Source organism: Rhamphochromis longiceps, linkage group LG13, assembly GCF_057381845.1.
Source record: "Rhamphochromis longiceps isolate RC_006_pf linkage group LG13, R_longiceps_female_GT1.1, whole genome shotgun sequence".
NCBI classification, from domain to species: Eukaryota; Metazoa; Chordata; class Actinopteri; order Cichliformes; family Cichlidae; genus Rhamphochromis; species Rhamphochromis longiceps.
Genome location: NC_140569.1, coordinates 10,036,247 through 10,060,764, shown reverse-complemented (window position 1 = coordinate 10,060,764; position 24,518 = coordinate 10,036,247). Strand labels below are relative to the sequence as shown.

Below are 24,518 nucleotides of genomic sequence, written 5' to 3'. Positions count from 1 at the left end.
GGTCAAGAGGTTCTTTAAAACTCATCTGCTATCTGTTGTTTGAGAGGGTGCTGAAAGAAGGTATTAACACTCCCTTTTCTCATCATGGTTTCGCCCACTAGGTCGATTGCTGATTGGCTGAAACCTCCAGATACTTTGTTCCTCCTGGACTTCATTAAGCCAGAGTTTCTGCTGCTGAGGGTTAGTGTGGATCTAGCTCTGTGTGTTTCTGTGTGTGATCTTTTTTTCCCACCTTTCTATATTTTAATCTGATATACCTGTGTCTCTTCTTCTTTTCTCTCTACCCCTAAAGACTCTGGCCCGGTGTATTATCATGTGGGATGAAATCCTGCCTAATACTATCTGGGTCAAGAGTAACATCCCACAGGTGAGAATAAGCACAACACACACACACACACACACACACACACACACACACACACACACACAAAAAGAGGAACAAGTGGACATGTTTGGAGCCATGATGCCACACACCCTGCAACAAATCAACAACTTGCAAAGAAAATCCCATTTGTGACGTGTGGTTTTGTGTGGATGGAGGCAGGTTTACCCTTTTTCAGTTAGCTAATTTAGCCAATTCTGGTGGCTTATTTTTTGGAAGATGCACTGATATTGGTTCTTGGTAATTGCTGTAACAGCATAATGACTCTAGCTACATTCTGTTAATAAAAGCATTTCCCCTGGTCTGTAGTTGTACTTTACTGATGCACCCAAAGATGGATGGGTAGTTTACATGAGCAGAAATGGCGTCAGTGGATAAACAAGAAAAAGGCTATTTCTAAAAACAGAAAAGTTATCTGAGCAAAATACAACTTGGAAACATCTTAGAGATGTTTCAACAAACGACTGGGAGAGTAAACATTAAAAAATGTCCAACGTGTATATGTAAATATAGTTATAGAACAGCGAAAACCTGTGTGGCCGCTAAGCTTGAGAAATGGCAGGAAAATAAGCCGTGTCTGATAACACTGTGAATAATTACAGTGACTTTAAAACAAATAGTCTGCATATTAGCCTTTAACTTCCTATGTCCTTATAGGCTTACTGATAACATAAACTCAGATAAATTTGACCAAGGCCAAAATTTTATCTGTAAATCAGCCAAGCATTTACCTGTAGATGTGGATAGTTTATTGCAGTGTTTGTTGCTTGATATCTTCATGATGAAGAAAATTCAATGTATTGGTCAGCAAAACTGCCAGAAATATTTTCCCCTTGGGAAGAGTATCAAATAATTAATTCAGGCTTGTTCTGCCTTTTTATGACAAAAAGGAAAAAAATAATCCCATACTTTTAATCTTTAATAACATAAATGTATTCCATTTCATGTTTTTTTCCCCCTGTCAAATAGATAACTAAAAAGACTGTCAGCATGATAGCATTCAACTCAGTTTAGTTTCACTCCCATCTTTTATGTTTTTCTTCTGGTTGTCCACGCCCCCCTGCAATGACTTTATCCCCCAGTAGGGGGGCCCACCCCCACAGTTTAAGAAACACTGCTACAGTATAATTTACACCACTGGATATAAATATGTAAAACTACATTTTTGTGGTTTGTATTTTGAATGGCAATAAATACTAGTAACTAGAACCTTGGCACACTCAAAACAGGTTATTGCCCTTCTAATCAGGTATGAATAGCTGCATTATAGTCAGCACTATACAGAGATTTATGCTTTAATATCTTTTCATTCCTTCCATCCATTTTCTTAAGTTCACCCTGTGCAGTGTCATGTGCTAGCTGGAACCTATGCCAGCTGCAACAGGACCCAGGCAGGGTACATCCTGGACAGCTTGCTGCACAACCAGTAGAGAGAGAGAGAGACAGTCAGGCTAATTTAGAATCACCAGTTAACTTAACCTAGCCCCAGTAACTGCATGTCTTTGGATTATGGGATGAAGCTGGCCACACACAAACATGAGAGAGCAAGCTAACTCTAAACCACTGTCACCTTACTGCCTATGATTTTTCTTTTGCCCTTTCCTCCCTGATGTTTACTTTCTATTTCCATAGTTTTATCATGAGAATTTTGTGAGTTTTCAGTTAATTTAGCAAATAAATACTGTCAAAAGTATTATTTCTGAAACCTGACCACTCATGTCTATATTTTGTTTTCAACTTTCATTTTGTTTTCAGATCATGAGAGGGACTTTTGACCCTTCAGAGGACATTAACATGGAGACGATGGCGTAAGTATTGAAGCCAAAAACATCAACTCATGTTATACATTTGAATTCTGCTAATTGATTGTATTTGTTTCTCTTAGCCAAGCCCAAGACTACATTACAGCTGGGGCCTGTTTGGCACTTGGTTTACGGTTTGCTGGCTCTGCCAACTCTGATGCCTTTGACTGCCTTTATAGCTTGGCCAGGACCCACATGACAATCATGTCCTTTGCTGGTACAGCTGCTGTGGGTGCTGTGAGTGTTTTATATTTTTGACTTTGTTAACAGTAAGAAACAATGTTGTGCTACCTCATCTACTTACAGTTAAATTATTTTCTCTTTGATTTCTTTTTCTTCCCTAGCACACATTTTACAACCTCCAGACCTGCCTGTCAATGATTCTGCTGGCTATGTCCATGGTGATGTCTGGTACAGGAAACCTGAAGGTCCTGCAGCTTTGTCGTTTCTTCCACAAGCGGACTGGTGGTGAAATGAACTATGGCTTCCACATGGCTCATCACATGGCACTGGGTCTGCTCTTTCTGGGAGGAGGCAGGTGAGATGGGAACAACCAAAATATGGCCATTTTCCCAATCCCATTGAAATTTATTAAAATATATTCCTTATTGCAAGTGAAGAAAACTAGTATAAAACTATAATACATTTGAATTCATATCAGTTGTCAATTATCTATTCATAGCTGAAGTGCATTTTCAGGCCAAAAATCAAAAGGCTTTTGTCAAGTTGCTTTGGGGAAAGGGTAGAGCGGCCGGTAAAGCAATTTCTGTAATCACTGAACTTGTGTTTTTACTTGAACATAAAGATCAGGCTGGTTTTCTTGTAGTTAGCCTAACTCTTGGCTAGCGATGGCTTACTCTGTCCTAAATAACTTTTTGATGAGGTGACAAATATTCTAGTCTCTAAATATTAAATATAGGTTTGGTTTTTTTTTATTGGCTTTTTTTTAATCATTTTTGTTTCCAAAAAGCATCAACTAGACCATTTGCTGCATTTTATTTTCAGCTGTAGATGAATACATATTTAGTGTTGTACTGATGATATCTTAACAACGGTGGCTCCAGTATTCAAGATACTGGAGAAACATCTCACACAATGAAACAATGTGGTTCTCTGATGTAGATTTTTCTGAAGAACTGTAAAGCTTGGAAGTACAGTAGTAATAAATATAACAGTAAGAAGAAAAAACTTTACAATATACTCATAGATAAACGCAAATGTTTACATACATAAAATCATTTCAAGACTATACAACAGGCAAGGTACCAACAAGGTGGGCATTGTTTTAAACTTCCACAACAACCTCTAAGGAATCATGCTTCAAAAAATAAATACACACACCAACACACACACACACACACACACACACTTTGATGTTGCTCATGCTTCTTGAATGAAGGAAGACACTGAGGTTTGAGTTATATTCTGTATGTAGGCTGTCATATGACACCTGAATTGAACAATTGCATGCATTCATCCATCCATCTATACATGCAAACCCACACCCACCCTGCTTTTTTCTGGGAAAGACCATATGCAACACGTACACATGCACAGCGTGGGTTAGCCACACAAATACAAAAAAAGTCTGCTTTGAGTGCTGTGTTCCACATAATGAATGACATTCATGCGCACATGTGCACGCAAACACACACCCAAGCCAGGTTCCTCAAACCGCTGACCCTGGTCTGTGTATTTTGAAGAGAAACAACAGCTCCCACTCTTTCATCACATTCTGCAAAAACATCTCTCCACCTACAGCCATAATCAGATGGACCTTTTCATTTCATTCAGGTCACATTTTATTTTAGACCTGCCAGCTGAAAGCCCACACACTGTAAGGACTGCAGGTTTGAATGCTCTGCACGATAGCATATATTTTCATAAGCAGTTTGTCTTGTGTCATTTCAGAGATTGTAGGTCATGCTGGGTAGCAGAGTCATGCTATTTCACTGTCACTTTTCCTGCAGTCTCGCTGTCTGCTCGTATGTCATTTAGTTTCTCTGTTTCCATTGAAAATGTCCTGGTCACATTTGCTTTCCACTTATTTAGCAGTTATCATTACATCATGGCCCTTCTTTTTTTCCTCATTCAATTTCTCACGTATGTTTTTCCCATTTACGTTTGGTCTCTTTATTTGGTGATCCTTTTTGTTCTTTATTTCCCCTTTCCTCAACCTCTCCTTCTTTATTTACTTACCGTATTTAATTTCCTCTTCCCATTGGATCTCAATTGAGATAGAGCTTGGTAATTGTCCCCCAGTAGGAAACTGAAGTGACGCAAACTGTGTCTGACACAGCTGGATTTCACATTGAATAATTTTTAAACTGTCACCTCCCTAGTACGAAGACTGTTTGATGTCTGATTGGTCCCATGTGATAACTGGACAGATATTGTGAGCCAGTGTTCATTTGCCCTACACAGTTCACCCTACAGCACCTTTATTCTGCCTCAGATGTTGTATTTCTAGTAGTAAGAACACTGTCTGCCCATTTTCACTGCTTATGTGAGAATGGGCAGCTCAATCCAGTTCTTCCAACAGTGTACACAGTTTGTGTGAAGAGGGCTTAGATCTGTATTTCAAAGGTGACTGTGGCTTTTCTATCACGAGTTCTTTCTGTTTGCATGAGTTTCAGTTTGTACTAGTTAAGCATGAGCACATAAGATATATTATACTTGTCCCACTGACACTGACTAAAATGCTAGACTCAGAACTAGAGTTAGATTCTGCTACTTGCCCCTATTTTGTTTGGATTTATTTCTTTTTTGTTTTGGCTCAGTCTCCTCGAAGTTCATTCATTTCAACAGAATTTGAAAATGTCAAGCGCACCACAAAAGGAAAGTGACTCAAAAGAACTGATTGTTAGCATTCATCCCTCTTTTAGTCTAAGCAGCAGCCAGGCGCCCAAATGGTAGGACTCTTCAGTCGTGTAATGTTGCTGTTAGTCAGTTTGACTGACTCAGTGCTACAAGCAGAAAAAAAATCTTTATTTGCTTAAAATAGAAAACTGATGATGCTTCACTAAAGCACCTCATTGGACTGAGGTGCTTTTAGTGTAGCGGTATAAAGTAAACAGTATTTTGGTAGAGAGCACTGCAGTGGCTCCCAATTGTTTTAGGATTTTAAGGACATCCTGTTTGTCCTTGTTTTCCCTTTGCCATATGCCATTGTCTGTTTTGAAACCAGCGTTTTGAGTGCAATTATTAGAAGGCTATAGGGGTACAATAAGGGTATTCTGTCTCAAGGAATGTATAAGCAAAAGTTAGACATTTAGTTTAACAGAAGTGTCGATTTTTCTTACTATGATTGTTTTGTCATTTTTGTGCCCCAAAGCCCAAACTATTTTCACTTTTATCAAGAACTGAGAAGCTGGAAATAGTTTGGTTGTTTTTTTTTTGAAGCATGATGATTGTGTTATCTGTCTACTGTGTACTTGCTGCAGGACTTCTGTAACACCCTCTATGAAACTCTAGGGCATGCTGACCCTGACGTTTGGAACTACTAGAGTAGAGGAATTAAAAGTATTAAGGAGCCATTAAATGAAGAGCAACATCCTTTATCCCAGTTGAACCTCAGTAACCTTCCAGACACAAGAAGCCTTTATTGTATGACTAATGGGGTCATTTTAATAATGTTGAGTCAAAGTAGATGCTTAACTGCCAGCTATTACGTTTAAGTGGCTCTACTGCAGTCTGAAGGTTTTAACTGGATTACAGCACTCACCTGCTTTAACTAACAGAACACAAAGTTTATGTGGAAGAATGTGTTTTGCTTTTATACACAAGGTTCTTCAAATATATATTTAGATTAAAAACAGTGCAAAAGTCTTGAGGAATATCTTATTTCTGAATATTTTGCTATGGATCAGAATTCCATTAATTTTGACAATATCCCCAGAAAAGCTGGCTGAAATTCAGACCATGAAGGAGCCTACAGATAGCTGTAGACACTGTTGTAGCTCTTGCTTGACCTTCGTACAAAATGACAACAATTTGAACCAAACATTTCAAAATTGGATTCCTCACTCCATAAGACCTGCTGCCACTAAGTTGCAGTGTAAGATTACTTGGAAGTCTCTATCATTGGTGACTCAAGACTTATGTACAGTACTCTATTGTTTAAGTTTATTGTTGTCGTTTTTCTTTACAATGGCTTGTGTAATTAAATTCTCCTTACAAACCCATCAGTATGTACTGAACATGTTTTAATGTTTTGTGAAAAGAAAGAACGGTGTATTTGTATTTTTTTTTTTTAGTGATGTTGTTTGACGTCATCTTTCAGGTACACCCTCAGTACCTCTAATTCAGCCATCGCTGCTCTGCTGTGTGCCCTGTATCCACACTTCCCTGCTCACAGCACTGACAACCGGTGAGACTAATACATATGCGCACAATATTAAAATAAGAGTTTAGTTGATAACCTGTGTAAGTACCAAAAAGTAGCAATAGAAACTTATAAGAATATGATTTTTGTGATCATTTCATTAGTGATGGACAGATGATTGCTTGTGTGGCTCTCTCATGTGTTTTTGTACTAGGTGTTGTACAACTTCTATAAAATTTGCACAGTGCTTTACACTAATTTTAGATGTGTTTAGATGTTTCCCACCAAAATATTTTTGGCGTTTTATTCTGAAAAGAAATAAGAAGACGATGCAAGAAATGCATTGAAGCATCTTTCTATCAGTTTAGCTTAAAATAAGTGCAGTGTGCTTAAAAATATTTGTGGTGCTTGCTTTTGCGCTGGTACTGCACATCCATTCATCTGTGCAAAAACCAGCACTCAAGTTAAATCTTCCCTGATATTGGTTTTCAATCAATTTTATTTCTTGGTGAAGTCTTTCCCATGCTCATTGGCCAGATTTGGTGTAAAAAAAAAGATATTCTGGCACTCATTAGCTGATGTGCTTTCGGCATGGTATCCACAAGCTCAGAATCCGTCTCTGCTCTTTGATTGCCAAAAAAGTACTGGACAACCTGCACAAATCCTTCCCCGATGCTGCTGATTCAGGTGGCTTTAGTTTCCTTTTAAATTTATTTTCAACTATCATTTCAGAGACTTAAGACCCAACAAAAACCCCTTCCTTAATTCTGACTTCACTTTTCTTAAATGCTGAAATGCATTGCCGTTTTTGTTGAGTCAGCCTAGTTGTCCAATACTTAGAACATCATAGCTAAAATGGTAGGAAAACTTTTCAAGCACTACACCTCTGCTCCTTTAACCAGTAACGGAGTTGGGAGTGTTAGCCCCAATATGGTGTAGAAATTATGTAACCTTGAAGTGGCGTATGATCTGTAAAATTCAGAATGGCACACCTGCAGTAAAAAAACTAAGCTTGTCTCAATTTTGGAGAATAACAACACAATTCTCTGTCATTCTTTATATTAAAAAAAACAATATGTTTGTTATGAATGTCTATCCGTTCATATTAGTAATTAAAAAAACAAAAACAAATGCATATTTGTATTTCTGTGTTTGCTGTAGCTACCACCTGCAGGCCCTTCGGCACCTGGCTGTGCTGGCTGCAGAGCCTCGACTGCTCGTCCCTGTGGATGTGGACTCCCTGAAGCCTTGCTATGCCCTTTTAGAGGTCACTTACAAGGTCAGGTTACAAGAAACATGTACCAACCTAATACCTGTGAATGACCATTAGGTTCATGTTTCAAAATTGAACATAGTTTTTCCTGTCCCAAAGCCACCTTTGAAACCACCTCTCATTCTTTGTCACAGCTCATTGTCACAAACGGCACCGCTGTGCTCTGTGCTCCACTTTTACATTAACACAAAAGCAAATGTACGTTCTGACTCAGATTGTAGAGTGTAGTGCACAATGGTTTCTGTTCGTTTTGAGGTGTTAGAAAAACTTGCCTGTCCACTATACCACTGTGTTCTGCTTTTTTATCAGTGTTAACTGCTCTTAGCTAGTCAACTTCCTCTACAGTTGATTTCATACACTTTCAAACTAAATCGTCTTCATGTCAGTGTAAAATCAGCTACCGTGGTCTCATCTCATTCATATTGGTGCTATTTTAAAATTTTAAGAGCAGCAGTTTTATGCCAGCTTATGAGTAGCTAATATATATATATATATATATATATATATATATATATATATATATATATATATATATATATATATATATATATATATATATATATATATATATATGCTACTAATTTTGCATTTAACTGATTAGCAATAATTCAGCTGTTCATACAGTTTTCCTTTTTCTGCACATCTGGTTGTTGTACATAAATATATAGTCTTTTCCTATGTTAACTTTAGTTTCCTTTCTGGTATGTAGACATGTATAGTTTTATATGCCACTCATTGTTTTCCTCGTTGTTAGTTTTGATCAAGTATCCTTGATTTTGAAAGACAAAAGATGTGCTTTCAAATTAATCTGTGACAATTTCATTAAATAAAAGCTGGCCTCACTGCCTATGTGCTCTTAGTTAAACATGTTACATGTAAATGGAGGAAAGTCATTGCACTGCACCTTAGTTTTCTCCAAAACTGGTATCCAGCACTGTGTAGGTTTCAGTTTTATATAAGAGAAAGTGAAAATAGCATAACTGCTTAGCAAAACCTCTCTCTAAAGTTTTGAAGGGAAAAAAAGTTTCTAGTATTAAGGGCAACACACACATCCCTAGTGTTAAAACACAGCAGGAATTGTTTTCTGTTTCAGCAAGTACATTGTTAGAATTTTATGTACGTCACTGTGGCATCATTAGGATGCCACAGTGACGCACATTGGTGCCGTTTCCCAGTATCAATGGTTGTCAACCATTCATGTGTGAAGGTAAATACTTTCCATAGAAATTGCTGGCTTTTTTTATATCTGTAAAAGCAAATATTTGACACTCTTGGGAACAAAGCCAATAGGTAATGGGAATTTACTCAAATAAATGACAGACGACACTGGCATTGTGTAGTTATTGTCATACTTTAAGCAAAACTAGCTATAACATATGATCAAAAATACATCGTCAAAATTGATCGGCAACATAAAAAAATAGTAATCGTAAGAAGAAGAACATTTTCTTTTCTTTTTTTTCTTTTTCTTTTTTACACCAATGTGTAAAATACACACAAAGTATAATCTGGGATTAATTGGGGAGCATTTTTCTCTGCTTTTGGCAATTGCTCATTCCTTCAGAACTTAACTCTCTGCAAATTTAGTCCACAAGCAGACCTTTCTTGGAACAGTTGGTCTCAACATGCTTGTGTCTAAAATGAGAGGAAATCAGTTGAGAGGTGTGTCAGGAAAAAGTCTTTACTCATTTTTTTTAAAAAAAAAATATTTTTTTTTAAAGAAAAGGGCTACAGAGCAAAACCAGTGACTTTTGAAATGATGCGCTCTGAGCAAGAAAATTGTTTTGTCATAGTAGTACTGTTGTAGAGTGATGAAATGAGGAAGGGAGAAATGACGCAAGATCCTTCTTTGTAACCTCCATGGTGCCTCTAGCATTAGTGAATTTTAGCATGCCCAGCAAATAGTGTCTGCTCCAAAACCTTTTTCAGTTACTTCATATAGTCGTAGTCATTTTCATTAATATTTTATTGAGTCACTTATAATCTTTTCTTTGCTGGTTTCGTAGTTTGACAAACGCTGAGGAAGCCCAAAGAGATGGGAATTTACACATTTCAAAAAAACAACCGCCATATAGAAGCTTCCATTCATCCATTTTTCTTCTTCTAATCCAGTTAAGAGTCATGGAGGGCTGGAGCGTATCCCAGCTGTAACAGGGCAAAAGGTTGCCAGTTTGTTGTAGGGCTAGATAAATTGAATCTAATTTTTATTTGTGTACAGAATCATTACTTCAATCCCTTTGTGTGTCTTTTGCTTTTCATCTTCAACTGTTGCTAAAACTAATTAAACTGTTATTTGTGTTTTAAACTGCAAGAGCTATAAATTCTGCTGCTGGGAGAGATCTGTGTGTGTGTGTGTGTGTGTGTGTGTGTGTGTGTGTGTGTGTGTGTGTGTGTGTGTGTGTGTGTGTGTGTGTGTGTGTGTGTGTGTGTGTGTGTGTGTGTGTGTGTGTGTGTGTGTGTGTGTGTGTGTGTGTGTAAAAGTGTGAGTGTGCTTTTTAAGATCTGTCAAAGCTTACTCAGACTTGGAGATGGTTTGTTTCAAAAGGAATTTAAGTGAATGAATTTAGGGGTGCTGTCCCTCATGTTGTTATACTGTTACATTCACATACAATCTGCTATTCTATACTGCTGTTGCAGTTTTTTTGGTGACACTGTGTATAAATATAGATCAAATGTGTATCGTTTTGTATGTTTCAGTTCTATAAAATATTATGTGTATTAATACCCTGTACGGATAAAAGGGTGATAGTGCACTTTGGTGAAATTGTAAGGTGCTTAGAGATCTTACAGGCGAACTTTGTGAGTGACACTATTTCCTCTTCTTTTCAGGAGACTAAGTGGTATGACGAGACAACAGTAGAACTGATGGCTCCTACCTTGCTTCCTGAGCTGCAACTTCTCAAACGGGTAAAGCCAGAGAATAGTTGTTCTTCTTCTTTGCCTTTATTTGGCTGCTCCCTGTAGGGGTTGCCGCATTCCCATCCATCCATCCATCCATCCATCCATCCATCCATCCATCCATCCATCCATCCATCAATCACACCTCACCCTGGCAGCATCCTTGTCAGATGCCTGAACCACCTCAACTGGCTCCTCTTGAAGTGCAGGAGTAGTGGCTCTACTCTGACCCTCTCCCGGATGGCTGAACTTCTCAGCCTATCTCCAAGGGAAAGGACAGCTACTCTTCAGAAAAAGCTCATTTCCACTGCTTGTATCCACATTTTTATTTTGGGTCAATATCAAAAGATTGTGATCATAAGGTAAGGTGATACAGATCAACCTGTAAATTAAGCGCTTGACTTCTACGCTGGGCTTTCTCTTCACCACGACAGACTGGTACAGCATCCATATCACTACAGTCGCTGCACAATTCCGTCTGTCAGTCTCCCATTCCCTTGTGAACAAGACCCCGAGGTACTTAAAATCCTCCACTTGGGGCAGTAACTGGTCCCTGACCCAGAGTGGGCACACCACCCTTTTCTGGCTGAGTTCCATGGACTCAGACTTGGAGGTGCTGATTCTCATTCACTCTGCTTCACGCTCTGCTGTGAACCACTCTGGTGCGAGCTGGAGGCCACCACCTGATGAAGCCAACAGAATCACATAATCTCCAAAAAGCAGAGACAAGATTCTGAGACCCCCCAAGTGGAAGGCTTCCACCACCTGGCTACACCTAGAAATTCTGTCCATAAAAAAATTATGAATAGAATAGTTGAGAATAGGGCAGACGTAGATGAGTTCAATAACCACACGTCTGACTTATTGCAGGCTATACAGACAACACCCCTGCAATGGTTGTATAAGGATCGAATTGCTTATAGCAACGGGCCAGACACCCCCTACTCCCGAAGCACCTCCCTTCGGAACACTTCGAGGGACACGGTCGAATTCCAAATCCACAAAACACATGTAGACTGATTGGGCAAACTCCCATAAAGGGGGTAAAGAGCTGGTCTAGTGTTCCGCAACGAGGCAGAAAACCGCATTGTTCCACCTGCATCCAAGGTTCAACTAATGGACAAGACTCTCCTTTCCAACATCCTGGCATAGACTTTCCTGGGAAGGCTGAGGAGTGTGATCCACCTTTAGCTGGAGCACACACTTTGGTCCCCCTTGTCAAAGATGGGAATCTCACCCCATTCCTACCATCATCTGCTGTTCTCTAGAATAGAAGTTTGCAATCTCCTTATTAACAACACTGATTTCTTATGCCACCCAAAATCATTTTAACTGCAGTAAGCATTCCCTGGACCCTGGAAAAATCTCTTTTTTTGTAATTTTTGTCAATATATTTTTTTCAGGTAAAAGTGAAAGGACCACGTTACTGGGAACTGTCTGTAGACCTCAGCAAAGAAACACAGCATCTAAAGCAAGTACAGAGAGAACATGTATAACTTTGGTAGAGGTTTACAGTAATGATTTTGCTAAATGATAAGGACCATAATTCCTTCTTTTTATTGTAAATGTATAAGTGGAATTTAGACGGAAATGCGAATCTTACTTTTGTTATCTCTCTAAGGTCCATCTTGTCGAGAGATGGGGTGTTGTATGTAAAACTACGGGCTGGCCAGCTGCCCTACAAGGACGACCCTCAAGGTTGGAAGAGCCTGGTAGCCACCACAGTCAACCACCGCAGCTCTGGAGTCAAAGCCTTCAAGGTAAAACTGTCACACCAACCTGAAAAGCATAACGACATTATAGGGGAAGCTCAACATGAGCAGGCTTTCATTGTGTTAGGTAATGTGGCTAAACCTAAAACCCCAGTCAGAGAGAAGTTGTATTTGCAGTTACCTCCGGCTACAGTAATTTCCACTGCCATAACTTTACATTTGGGCTTCATTCATGATATTAGCAACGTAAGCAACTTCCTATGTATTAATCATATTCTCCCAGTAGAGGATTACACTTAAAATATGCTGTAAATAAAATGAATTGGAGAAAAATAGCTGATATTAAACTGAAAGTCTGAACATAATCTGTTTTTATTCATGTTATGTGTTCAGCTTATGTTACCATGGTGATTTAGCTGGTGAAAAAGCGAGCCATATTTGTGACACAAAAAACCCTGACTTAAAGCTCAGCATAGATGCTAACCGAAGCAACTGTGCTAAATGCAATAAATATCCACCTTTTTAAAAAATTAGATTAAGTTTGCTACTATCAGCCAGAGCATCTGCATTGTATTCTCTTTCTGTAGTGTACTTGTTAGTGGTGAGAGTTCATTAACATGTTGCAGGTTAATGAAGGCTTTAGTACATTTTTATGTAGATTTACAGGTTTTGTAAGCATTATCAAGCTTTTTTGTTTACGCTTTTCTCCTAATACACATAGACAAAAATCTACAGGTGGTGGAAAATTTTAGATGTGTTGTAGTTGAAGTGAGACAATTTCATATTACAAATTTGAAGAAGGAGTCCTATCGGGCTTGGTTAGCCTGTGGGACTCCGGAGGCAGCCGACAGGTATCGACAGGCCAAGCGGAATGCGGCTCGGGCAGTGGCTGAAGCAAAAACTCGGGTGTGGGAGGAGTTCGGAGAGGCCATGGAAAAAGACTTTCGAGCTGCCTCGAAGAGATTCTGGCAAAACCGTCAGACGTCTCAGGAGGGGAAAGCGGTGCTCTACCTGCACTGTGTATAGTGCTGGCGGAGCGCTGCTGACGTCGACTGAGAAAATTGTCAGGCGGTGGAAGGAATACTTCGAGGACCTCCTTAATCCCACTGACACGTCTTCCGAGGAGGAAGCAGAGTCTGGGGATGAGGGGAATGACCCGCCAATTTCCGGGGGCGAGGTCACTGAGGCAGTTAAACAACTCCTTGGTGGCAGAGCCCCTGGTGTTGATGAGGTCCGCCCCGAGTTCCTGAAGGCTCTGGACGTTGTAGGGCTGTCCTGGTTGACACGCCTCTGCAATGTTGCGTGGAGATCAGGGGCAGTACCTGTGGACTGGCAGACCGGGGTGGTGGTCCCCATCTTCAAGAAAGGGGACCGGAGGGTGTGTTCCAACTACAGGGGGATCACACTCCTCAGCCTCCCTGGGAAAGTCTATGCCAGGGTGCTGGAAAGGAGAGTTCGTCCGTTAGTCGAACCTCGGATACAGGAGGAACAATGCGGTTTTCGTCCTGGTCGCGGAACACTGGACCAGCTCTTTATCCTCTCCAGGATACTTGAGGGTGCATGGGAGTTTGCCCAACCAGTCTACATGTGTTTTGTGGACTTGGAGAAGGCATTCGACCGTGTCCCTCGGGGTGTCCTGTGGGAGGTGTTGCGGGAATATGGGGTGTCTGGCCCATTGCTACGGGCCATTCGATCCCTATACAACCGTTGCAAGAGCTTGGTTCGCATTGCCGGCAATAAGTCGGACTCGTTCCCGGTGGGTGATGGGCTCCGCCAGGGCTGCCCTTTGTCTCCGGTTCTGTTCATAATTTTTATGGACAGGATTTCTAGGCGCAGCCAAGTGGCGGAGGGCTTTCGCTTTGGTGGCCTCAGAATCTCATCTCTGATTTTTGCAGATGATGTGGTTCTGTTGGCTTCATCGGGTGAGGGCCTCCAGCTCGCACTGGAGCGGTTCGCAGCCGAGTGTGAAGCAGCGGGAATGAGGATCAGCACCTCCAAATCTGAGGCCATGGTTCTCAGCCGGAAAAGGGTGGAGTGCCCACTCCGGGTCGGGGATGAGTTCCTGCCCCAAGTGGAGGAGTTCAAGTATCTCGGGGTCTTGTTCGCGAGTGATGGGAGAAGGGAGCCGGAGATCGACAGACGGATTGGGGCTGCAGCTGCAGTAATGCGGACGCTGCACCGGTCCGTCGTGGTGAAGAGGGAGCTGAGTGTAAAAGCGAAGCTCTCAATTTACCGGTCGATCTACGTCCCTACCCTCACCTATGGCCACGAGCTGTGGGTAGTGACCGAAAGAACGAGATCGCGGATACAAGCGGCAGAAATGAGCTTCCTCCGAAGGGTGGCTGGCCTCTCCCTTAGAGATAGGGTGAGAAGTTCGGCCATCCGGGAGGGGCTCAGAGTAGAGCAGCTGCTGCTCCACATCGAAAGGAGCCAGCTGAGGTGGTTCGGGCATCTGACAAGGATGCCCCCTGGGCGCCTCCTGGGTGAGGTGTTCCAGGCATGTCCCACCGGGAGGAGGCCCCGGGGCAGACCCAGGACACGCTGGAGAGATTATATCTCTCGGCTGGCCTGGGAACGCCTTGGTATTCCCCCGGATAAACTGGAGGAGGTGGCTGGGGAGAGGGAGGTCTGGGCCTCTTTGCTTAGGCTGCTGCCCCCGCGACCCGGCCCCGGACAAAGCGGATGAAGATGGATGGATGGATGGAAATTTGAAAAAAACAGCCATTTTATTCTTAGTTTTCTATAGGTTATCTTATTTTTTTGTCTTGTGTCTCTCCCTCTTTAATAGACTTTTTTTTTTCCCACACAGTGCCAAATGCAAAGCTCACCTCAACTTGCACCGCACCCTTGTTAGTTTGAGTCAGTTTGCATCTTTCCAGCGAGTTCATCTGCAAACGAGCTCCTTCAACAATTTGCTTGCAGTACTGCACACAGCTTTCAGAAGCCTGAGATAAGCAAGGGTTTTAGTAGGGAGTCGGGTACTACTAACCCACAGACGCTCATGGTTCCCTTTTTCTTTTAGATTTATAATGCGCATTAATAACTATAGTTCAATCAACTGAGGGGCCAGATACATCTTAAAGATCCTGTGTCAGATCTTTGGTGTATATTTTCCTATTTCTTAAGAACATGACTTTCAGATACTGTTGATTTGCAGTGAATAGTTTATGGTTTTTTTGGGGGCGGGGGTTCTATACCAATTTAAGTTTTCCATTGCATTTTGCTTCTTACAAACCCTTCTTTAAAAATTGATTTGAAAACAGACAAACACATTAATAGGAGTGACTGGAAATGAATTGACCTCCTCCCCAGTGAATGCTTCTGTCCAGTCTTGGCAGGTTGTCACTAAATGTTCAGTAGGCAGCTGTGTGGTTGACAGACTATTTACTGGTTTCTTGATGGTCTCAGTGTATGCTGTCAATATACTTAGAAGTCCAGAGGGGGGAAAACAAACACTGTTTATTCCACTTGTCCACACTCATCCCCCCCCACTCAATTTCTTCTTCTTCTTCTAGTTTCCTCTTTCTTTCTGATCTTCTATGTTGCAATTTTGACAGTCTCCTCTTTTTCCTCTGTTTTGTCTCGTGTTTATGTAACACTTTAAGATGAATTTGATTTGTTTAAAAAGTGTTAACTGCATAAGATTTCATTTATTTCTTCAGATCACATCTCTTGTGCCCCTTCCTTATATTAAATGTCTTCTTCTTTCAAATGCTTCTTTATCTGTCTTTTGTATCCTTCCTTTTCTCTCTTTCTCCTCCATATGTTAATTTATAGCAATATTACAATTGTTTTGTTTTTCTGCAGCCTGAAGCCATCTCTACGTTCACCTCTGAGCCAGCTCTTGTCTCCTTTGCCGAGCTCTTCTGTAAAACTTCTGAAGGAATGAAACATGTGAGTTTTACATCCAAAAATGGATACGGATACACTCTGAAGGCAGGTTTCCTCCATAATGGCTTATCCCTGCAGTCATGTTACTGTTGTGGGTGAGCAACAGAGAGCCTGTGGCTGGTTTGAACAAACACAAGGAGTATAATGGTATTGCAAAACACTCAGCCTTAAACAGATTTTTTTTTCTTAAGAGATGCCAGCTCAGTGGTGAGTTATAGTTTACTGTAAGATTTCTAAAGCAAATGTGTTGAATATAAATGCAAATAAAAGGTAACAAAACGTGTTTTCATTTATCCAGATGCATCCAGCATTTTCCCTACTTTCTTTCTTTTTTTCTTTTTTTTTTTTAAACAGAACCGACCGTTTTTACCCCTCAGTCGTTAAAGGCTGATGGGTTATTATCGTCACCCCACCAGGCAGGGGGCTGGCTCCTGGCACCGGATATTAGTGAATGCGATAACCTGAGATCAAGGCGATGCAAGAGCTTCAAACTCTTGAAGGAGTTTGATTCTCAGTGACCTTGACCTCAAGGTCAAAATAGGTTTTCTGAAAATCTTTTAAATGCAATAACTGAAGAAGGAAATTCCAAATTAATAACATAGGTGCATCTACTAAAAATCTTGGATGAATTTGATTCTCGGTCACCTTGATCTTAAGGTCAGAGTAAGTTTTCTGAAATGCAATAACTTGAGAAAAAATGCAAAAATGCACCATAGCTGTGCCTACTAGGAGGCTGAGGGGTAGTACTTCGTAGTTGCCAGTATTTTTAGAGAGTTATTCCAGACAAGAGTTTGTCAATTTTCCCAGGAAGCCTGACCTTTCAAATATCTCACAGCTTTGTTGTTAACATAGTTGGCAATGAAATATAGTTACATTGTAAACAAAACTATTCTTCCCTTTAGAGTAAACAAGGAGCCATGATTGTGGAGGAGCTCTGACATAAGCAATGGAAAAATACAAAAAGCTAATAAAATGTCTTCCCAGATTCATGTTAGACAAAACCCAAATAGGTCAGTTTTGTGTTAGATAAACAACAATTTTCATACACCATGTATTCCTGTATCCTGATTCAGGTCTTGTGCAGGACAACCCATCCATGAGCATGATTTTATAATGTTACAAATATATTAAAAGGAATTGTTCTCTATATAAAGAATAAAGACAATTTCAGGAAACTGCTATAGCAAACGATAAACATAAAGATGAAAAATCAGGGAAAACTAACTACAAACAGCCATATCAGCCTTTAGAAGAGATTAGCTTAAATTAAAAGCATATAGGAAGCATTTACCAGACTCTGTATCAGTGTTTTATATGTTACAAACAAAACAAGTTTCAAGTTTCAAGTACAGCTACAGTATAGATCTTGGTAGAAATGTGGGAAATATTCAAGACCTTGACTTTGACTCAACATGCCAACAGGAGTAACAGGCATTCAATGGCCCTCTGAGGCCAGTCTGCATAATGCACATATGCTGAAGTTTTCCAAGTAGCATTTTTCCTGTATTCATTACTTTTAAGTCGAGTATATTGGTAAATATTTGCTGCTAGTTTGCAAATATTTGGTCATAAAGGCAAAGTATTGAATAAATTCAAAACTCACACAGGTTATTACCCCTTAACATTCCTGCACATTTTTAACATCTGTACTATATTTTACCTCAATTTTGACCTCAAAGTCACACATTCTGTGCCTTTAATGAGCTTAACATTGCTTTTAGCAATACATTTGGCAAAAGTGAAATCACAGAACTCACAAAAAAGATTGGCTTTAAAATAAGAATAGTTTTTAGGATATTTCAGTCAAAACAGGTTTGCATACAAGCTTAATGAAAAAAATAAACTGTAATGACGCCCAAAAAATGCTTACCTACAGCTTGATCTTATTAATCACTTGACTCTTATTTTGAGTAAAGTGGCTGCTTCGTCACATCTGGGTAATCTGTTAGATTGCACAGAGGTCATTGGTTTCAACTTGCATGGTGAAATGGAAGAAAATTAATCATGTTGAAGCATAGTGTTCTGTAATTAAATTTAAGAACAGGAGGACATCTCTTTGCTGTTCGTCTAGTTTTATCTGTTCAATCTCAGCATTTCTGCCTCTATATTTTCTACTTTTACTTGTTTATTAAATGTGAATATAGCCTGTAAATTCAGGAAATTGTTTTCTGGCGTGTAATTGCAAGATTCGTTGCTGTCTGGTATTAATGTGGGGTGAAATAGCTCCATGCCTAGATTTTAAATATACAGATCCCAACAGGCTCCGTATTTCTCCTTGTCAGTAGAGTGTGCCTAACATGAACAGATGGCCTTAAAAGTAATGAATTTAGTTTTTAATCAGAGTTCAGCCTCTATATAAGGAACTGATTAAGATGTGTTCTGTACAAACTTCAGTTAAATTCATACGATTTTAGACAGCGACACAATTTTAATACACTAAACATGTGGCTGATTGCAGGCTTTCAGCTTGAATTCAAGGGTTTTAACAAAAGTGTTGCATTCATTGTTTAGGAGAGAGAGACATTTTTACCCCTCAGCTGGGAAAGGCTGATGGGCTATTGTCATCACCCACCGGGCAAGCAGGCGGTGTGGTCAACCAAGTTTGTAAATGTGATAACTTGACAACGAAGAGATGTACGATTTTGAAATTGATACCAGCGGGTGTATCTACTAAAAATCTTCGGATCTGGCGACCTCGAGATTGAGGTCAGAGGTCAAGTTTTCTGAAAGTCTTGTGAATACGAATGAAACTCGAGAACAAGGCGACATAGGATCTTGAACATCCGTAGGTGTATTTACTAGGAGGCTGAGGCTGTGAAGGGATAGCCGTGATTCCAAATGCTGAACTTGCATTTGGTACCTTTGCCCTGGAAAGCCCAATGAGATGTTAATGCAAGTGAAAGAGGCCATTAGGATTAAAAGTTAAAGTAAACCAATCACCTTTAAAAGAAGGAATCCATTGGTGAGCCAGTTAAGGAAAAACCCTTCACTAAATCTATCGAGAAGACTCCTTCATTGATGTAAATGCAGGGGGTTTACAACAAGGTGCAAGCCAGAAAACACTCAAAAGAGCCTGCACATTTCTGAGAAAAACATCCTTTGGACAGAAGAAAGATTAGCTTCCCAGAATGATGGAAAAGAAAAGTTTGGAGAAGGAGCTTATGATCTGAAGCATACTAATTCATCTGTAAAACATAGTAGGGACAATGTTATATGGTCATATAGGCATGTATAGCTGTCAAAGGAACTTGGTTACTAGTGGTTATAGATTATGTGACTGAAGAAGTAGTTTTAAAGTGCACAGGGCTATATTCTCTGCTCAGATCCAACAAAGTGCTTCAGAGTGGAAATAATGTTTGTGGAAATTTGTTAATAAAGCCTGCAGACACAATGAGTTGTAACAGCACCTTTATTTCAACTATCTCATGCATAAGGAGGGACGTCAGTCAGGGGGGCACTGAGAGTCGTCTCAAAGTTGATGGTCTCGGTGCTGGCTAAAACACACAGCTCTGTGAATCCTCCATTTTCTCCGCTTCAACAGCTGGTAGGACAAAGGTACCTTTTCCCTCAGGGGTGATCAGCCCATCCATGGAACAGTTGTTCAGCGACCATGTTTTTATTAAAGGATATCTACCGCTCACCGCTTGTCTGCAGGCTTTAAATGGAAAACTTCCACAACATGGATAATGACACAAAACATACTCCAAATACAATGCAAAGGTTTGTCAAACGGGAGAATATGGACATTTTTCAGTGGCCAACAGTATAAGCGGTTAATGCACATACAGGGAGTGCAGAATTATTAGGCAAGTTGTATTTTTGAGGAATAATCTTATTATTGAACAACAACCATGTTCTCAATGAACCCAAAAAACTCATTAATATCAAAGCTGAATGTTTTTGGAAGTAGTCTTTAGTTTGTTTTTAGTTTGAGCTATTTTAGGGGGATATCTGTGTGTGCAGGTGACTATTACTGTGCATAATTATTAGGCAACTTAACAAAAAACAAATATATACTCATTTCAATTATTTATTTTTACCAGTGAAACCAATATAACATCTCCACATTCACAAATATACATTTCTGACATTCAAAAACAAAACAAAAACAAATCAGCGACCAATATAGCCACCTTTCTTTGCAAGGACACTCAAAAGCCTGCCATCCATGGATTCCGTCAGTGTTTTGATCTGTTCACCATCAACATTGCGTGCAGCAGCAACCACAGCCTCCCAGACACTGTTCAGAGAGATGTACTGTTTTCCCTCCTTGTAAATCTCACATTTGATGATGGACCACAGGTTCTCAATGGGGTTCAGATCAGGTGAACAAGGTGGCCATGTCATTAGTTTTTCTTCTTTTATACCCTTTCTTGCCAGCCACGCTGTGGAGTACTTGGACGCGTGTGATGGAGCATTGTCCTTTATGAACATCATGTTTTTCTTGAAGCATGCAGACTTCTTCCTGTACCACTGCTTGAAGAAGGTGTCTTCCAGAAACTGGCAGTAGGACTGGGAATTGAGCTTAACTCCATCCTCAACCCGAAAAGGCCCCACAAGCTCATCTTTGATGATACCAGCCCAAACCAGTACTCCACCTCCACCTTGCTGGCGTCTGAGTCGGACTGGAGCTCTCTGCCCTTTACCAATCCAGCCACGGGCCCATCCATCTGGCCCATCAAGACTCACTCTCATTTCATCAGTCCATAAAACCTTAGAAAAACCAGTCTTGAGATATTTCTTGGCCTAGTCTTGACGTTTCAGCTTGTGTGTCTTGTTCAGTGGTGGTCGTCTTTCAGCCTGTCTTACCTTGGCCATGTCTCTGAGTATTGCACACCTTGTGCTTTTGGGCACTCCAGTGATGTTGCAGCTCTGAAATATGGCCAAACTGGTGGCAAGTGGCATCTTGGCAGCTGCACGCTTGACTTTTCTCAGTTCATGGGCAGTTATTTTGCGCCTTGGTTTTTCCACACGCTTCTTGCGACCCTGTTGACTATTTTGAATGAAACGCTTGATTGTTCGATGATCACGCTTCAGAAGCTTTGCAATTTTGAGACTGCTGCATCCCTCTGCAAGATATCTCACTATTTTTGACTTTTCTGAGCCTGTCAAGTCCTTCTTTTGACCCATTTTGCCAAAGGAAAGGACGTTGCCTAATAATTATGCACACCTGATATAGGGTGTTGATGTCATTAGACCACACCCCTTCTCATTACAGACATGCACATCACCTAATATGCTTAATTGGTAGTAGGCTTTCGAGCCTATACAGCTTGGAGTAAGACAACATGCATGAAGAGGATGATGTGGACAAAATACTCATTTGCCTAATAATTCTGCACTCCCTGTATTTAGTGAACCTAAAATCTTTTGTAAAGCTTAGTAGTCTGAACTTAAATCACATCTATTTTTTGAGAGGGAGACATATTTTTCTGGATGTTGTGAGACCTTGAGCCTTGTCGAATTGCCACACGCTCACTCCATGTTTTGTCTTTGCAGAGAGAAGATACTCTAGTGTTGTTCTCAGCTATGCTGTACGAATGTGTGACGCAGGAGTGTCCAGAGATGCTGCCCACATATATTGCTATCGAGCAGGTAACGCAAACGCACAGATTATGTGAGAGAGAGACGACTCTTCCCTGTCAGTACATTTTAGCAATTGTAAAGCAATTAAACAACCAAGTAACAGTAACACAAACGTTCCAGAAAAGAAATTCCATGAAATGAAATACTAGTGTGTGTCAGGTTGGCTTAAGTTTTAAATGACTAAGTGAAATGAACTGAAAAAATATTTACCTTAAAGTTAGAAAATTCATTTACAAACACATAATATTCTTTGAATCATGGTTATCAAAAATCTAGACCAATAACAGGATATAACTACGTATATACATCATACAAATGTGTATATATATCAGATAAATTGGAAGGTGTATTAGAATGTTAAGTGGCCTTTCCTACTTTTTAGTTTTACCTGTTGTATTTAAAGTTCCTTTGTCTCATACCACAGAATCTTTATAGCCTGTTTTTCCCCTGGAGTACAGAGTTTTGCTTTGTTTTTTAAAATACAAATTCATACAGAAATAAAGCTGTGGCTAACAACCCACAAAAAAAATAAGCTAATGTCCTAATCAAATAATTTTGCAAGGTTTTTAAATGTCCACTGGTAGATACGCCTGACAGACCTTCAGTAAGTGCTCTACATCTGTTAAGACACATGAACACATTGCCTTTGCTGGTGTCTCTCAGGCAGTGTCAGCTCTGCATCGGGGTGATTTGCTGCAGACCTTTCCCTTGTGGCAGTTGCGTCTGGTAGTGGAACTGTGGGACAGCAGGATGCAGCGAGGTCCTGCGAACCGCCGCGACACCCTGCTTACCTCTGAATTTCTGCCGGTCATGAAGAATGCGGTGGATGCCACACTCGACAGCTGGCTCAAAGGTGAAGAGAGATTACATGTTCAGAACTTTTCTTTAATTGGGTCCATAGTTTTATTTTGGGGTTTTTTGGACAAAGACACATTTTGCAGCTTTTCCTCCGTAAACCACAAGTGTTGAATTTGTATTTTTCATTGAGATAGAAGAAGAAATGAAGAGATACCAGTTCAAATGAAGGAGGCCATCTTTAGACTGAAAAACCAGAGTAAATCTATTAGAGAGGAACCACTTTAGGAGTGACCAGACAATCAATCCGGTGCATTCTTGAAACAGATGAATGCACTGGCCACCTCAGCAACACCCAAAGGCCTAAAAGAGCACAGAAGATAACTAAAGTACATAATGACGGAATTATTTCGGTGGTTAAGAAAAAAAACAACAACTTCACAACAGGGCTGTACTTGAAAGAATAACCTGAACCATAGGATATCATAACCCAAAGCACAGGATGACCTGACCCGAAGGATAAAGCAAGAGAAATCTAAGACTTTCTCAAGGCAATGGGATATTATTCAATGGTCAAGTTAGTCATCTGATCTTAACCTTGTAGAGCTTGCTTTTCAGTTATCAGTAAGGAAGCTGACTAAATATTAACTGATAATTTATGGCAAAGGGGTGGGATTAAATAAGTGTTTACTTCTTCCCACTCCCTTTCAACATGTAAATTAATCAAATAAAAAATTAATCAAAATTGAAGACAAAGCTGAACATAGAGACCCACAAACACACATTAGTTAAAGGCAGTTAGTAAACATGTAGCAGAGCATTTAAGGGGAAAGGGAATCCACTGTGACTGTGTGCAGAGGCATAACTACAAAAATGGTCTTCATTCAACAAATTGTGGGACTAACTGTAAGAGGGGTAATTCAAGGATTAATGAAGAGAGGTTAAATCTTACAAACCTTTAAACTAAAGAGTCTGTACTGAAACTAAAAATAGCCTAGTCAGGTCACAGAGGACTAATTGATAGTGTTTGATAAAAAATTTTAGCAGTTAAACCCAAGGTCACTAACTATATCTGCACTTAGTGTAGTTAATGATTAATCGAGATGTGTCAATCGTAAAAATTAATAATAAAAATGACTTATTTCATCCTGGATCAAACACTCAGGGTGCATTGCAGTCATGTATAAAAACTGTTTTATGTATAACAAGTATGCCCTACACCCCAAAAAAGCTGATGTTTTTTATGTGCGAAACAGGTCAGTTCCTGAGTTGAGGTTTTTGGTGTTTGCTTGCACAAACATCTGTCTTGCAAAGATCACATCTGTACCTAATTTCTTTTTACCCAAAGCGCTGCTGTTAAAATGTTAAGAAAGGAATGTGTCAACTCCAAATACATTCTTGACCAACAGAGATGGGACTTTCCTCTGTGCTGTGTAGCAAAGAATCTGTTTGCATTTCTTGCCTGGTTACACCACATTTAAACAGATGTAAAGCTGTGCTGAATGTGTTGGTAGAAGAAAGCACATGATGCGGGACAGATTGCTGTTTGCTGCTACAGATGTCTGATGTGGGTATCAATTGATGGTATCAACACGAGAACAACATGAAGAATGCTGAGCAAAGGCTCAGATGTCTTACCCTATTCAGTAACACATTTAGCAAACACAACTTCTGCTCACTGTGGGTCCTGCTCTGTCGAGTTGAAACGGTGTTAATAATTGTCTCTTATTCATTGAATAATAGATTTTTTTCAAGTGTTTCTTACAATATATATCAACAACGTCAGGGGGAATTTTTCAGATCTCAGGTTTTAGACTGTCCTGAATGCTCCATTTATTTATTCATTCATTCATTT

At 40.0% G+C, this 24,518-nt stretch overlaps 1 protein-coding gene across 2 annotated transcripts in view; it reads left to right on the top strand.

The window, feature by feature from the left end:
• anapc1 (anaphase promoting complex subunit 1) overlaps window positions 1–24,518 on the top strand; it is a 63,719-nt gene that overhangs the window by 31,427 nt on the left and 7,774 nt on the right. For both annotated transcript variants that reach the window (XM_085427487.1, XM_085427488.1), the window contains exons 39-51: window positions 102–180; window positions 293–367; window positions 2,138–2,190; window positions 2,268–2,421; window positions 2,529–2,722; window positions 6,467–6,553; window positions 7,670–7,787; window positions 10,611–10,688; window positions 12,083–12,150; window positions 12,301–12,439; window positions 16,199–16,285; window positions 21,782–21,877; window positions 22,532–22,721. In XM_085427487.1, the coding sequence (XP_085283613.1) occupies window positions 102–180; window positions 293–367; window positions 2,138–2,190; window positions 2,268–2,421; window positions 2,529–2,722; window positions 6,467–6,553; window positions 7,670–7,787; window positions 10,611–10,688; window positions 12,083–12,150; window positions 12,301–12,439; window positions 16,199–16,285; window positions 21,782–21,877; window positions 22,532–22,721 (1,418 nt within the window). The remainder of the gene's footprint in view (window positions 1–101; window positions 181–292; window positions 368–2,137; window positions 2,191–2,267; window positions 2,422–2,528; window positions 2,723–6,466; window positions 6,554–7,669; window positions 7,788–10,610; window positions 10,689–12,082; window positions 12,151–12,300; window positions 12,440–16,198; window positions 16,286–21,781; window positions 21,878–22,531; window positions 22,722–24,518) is intronic.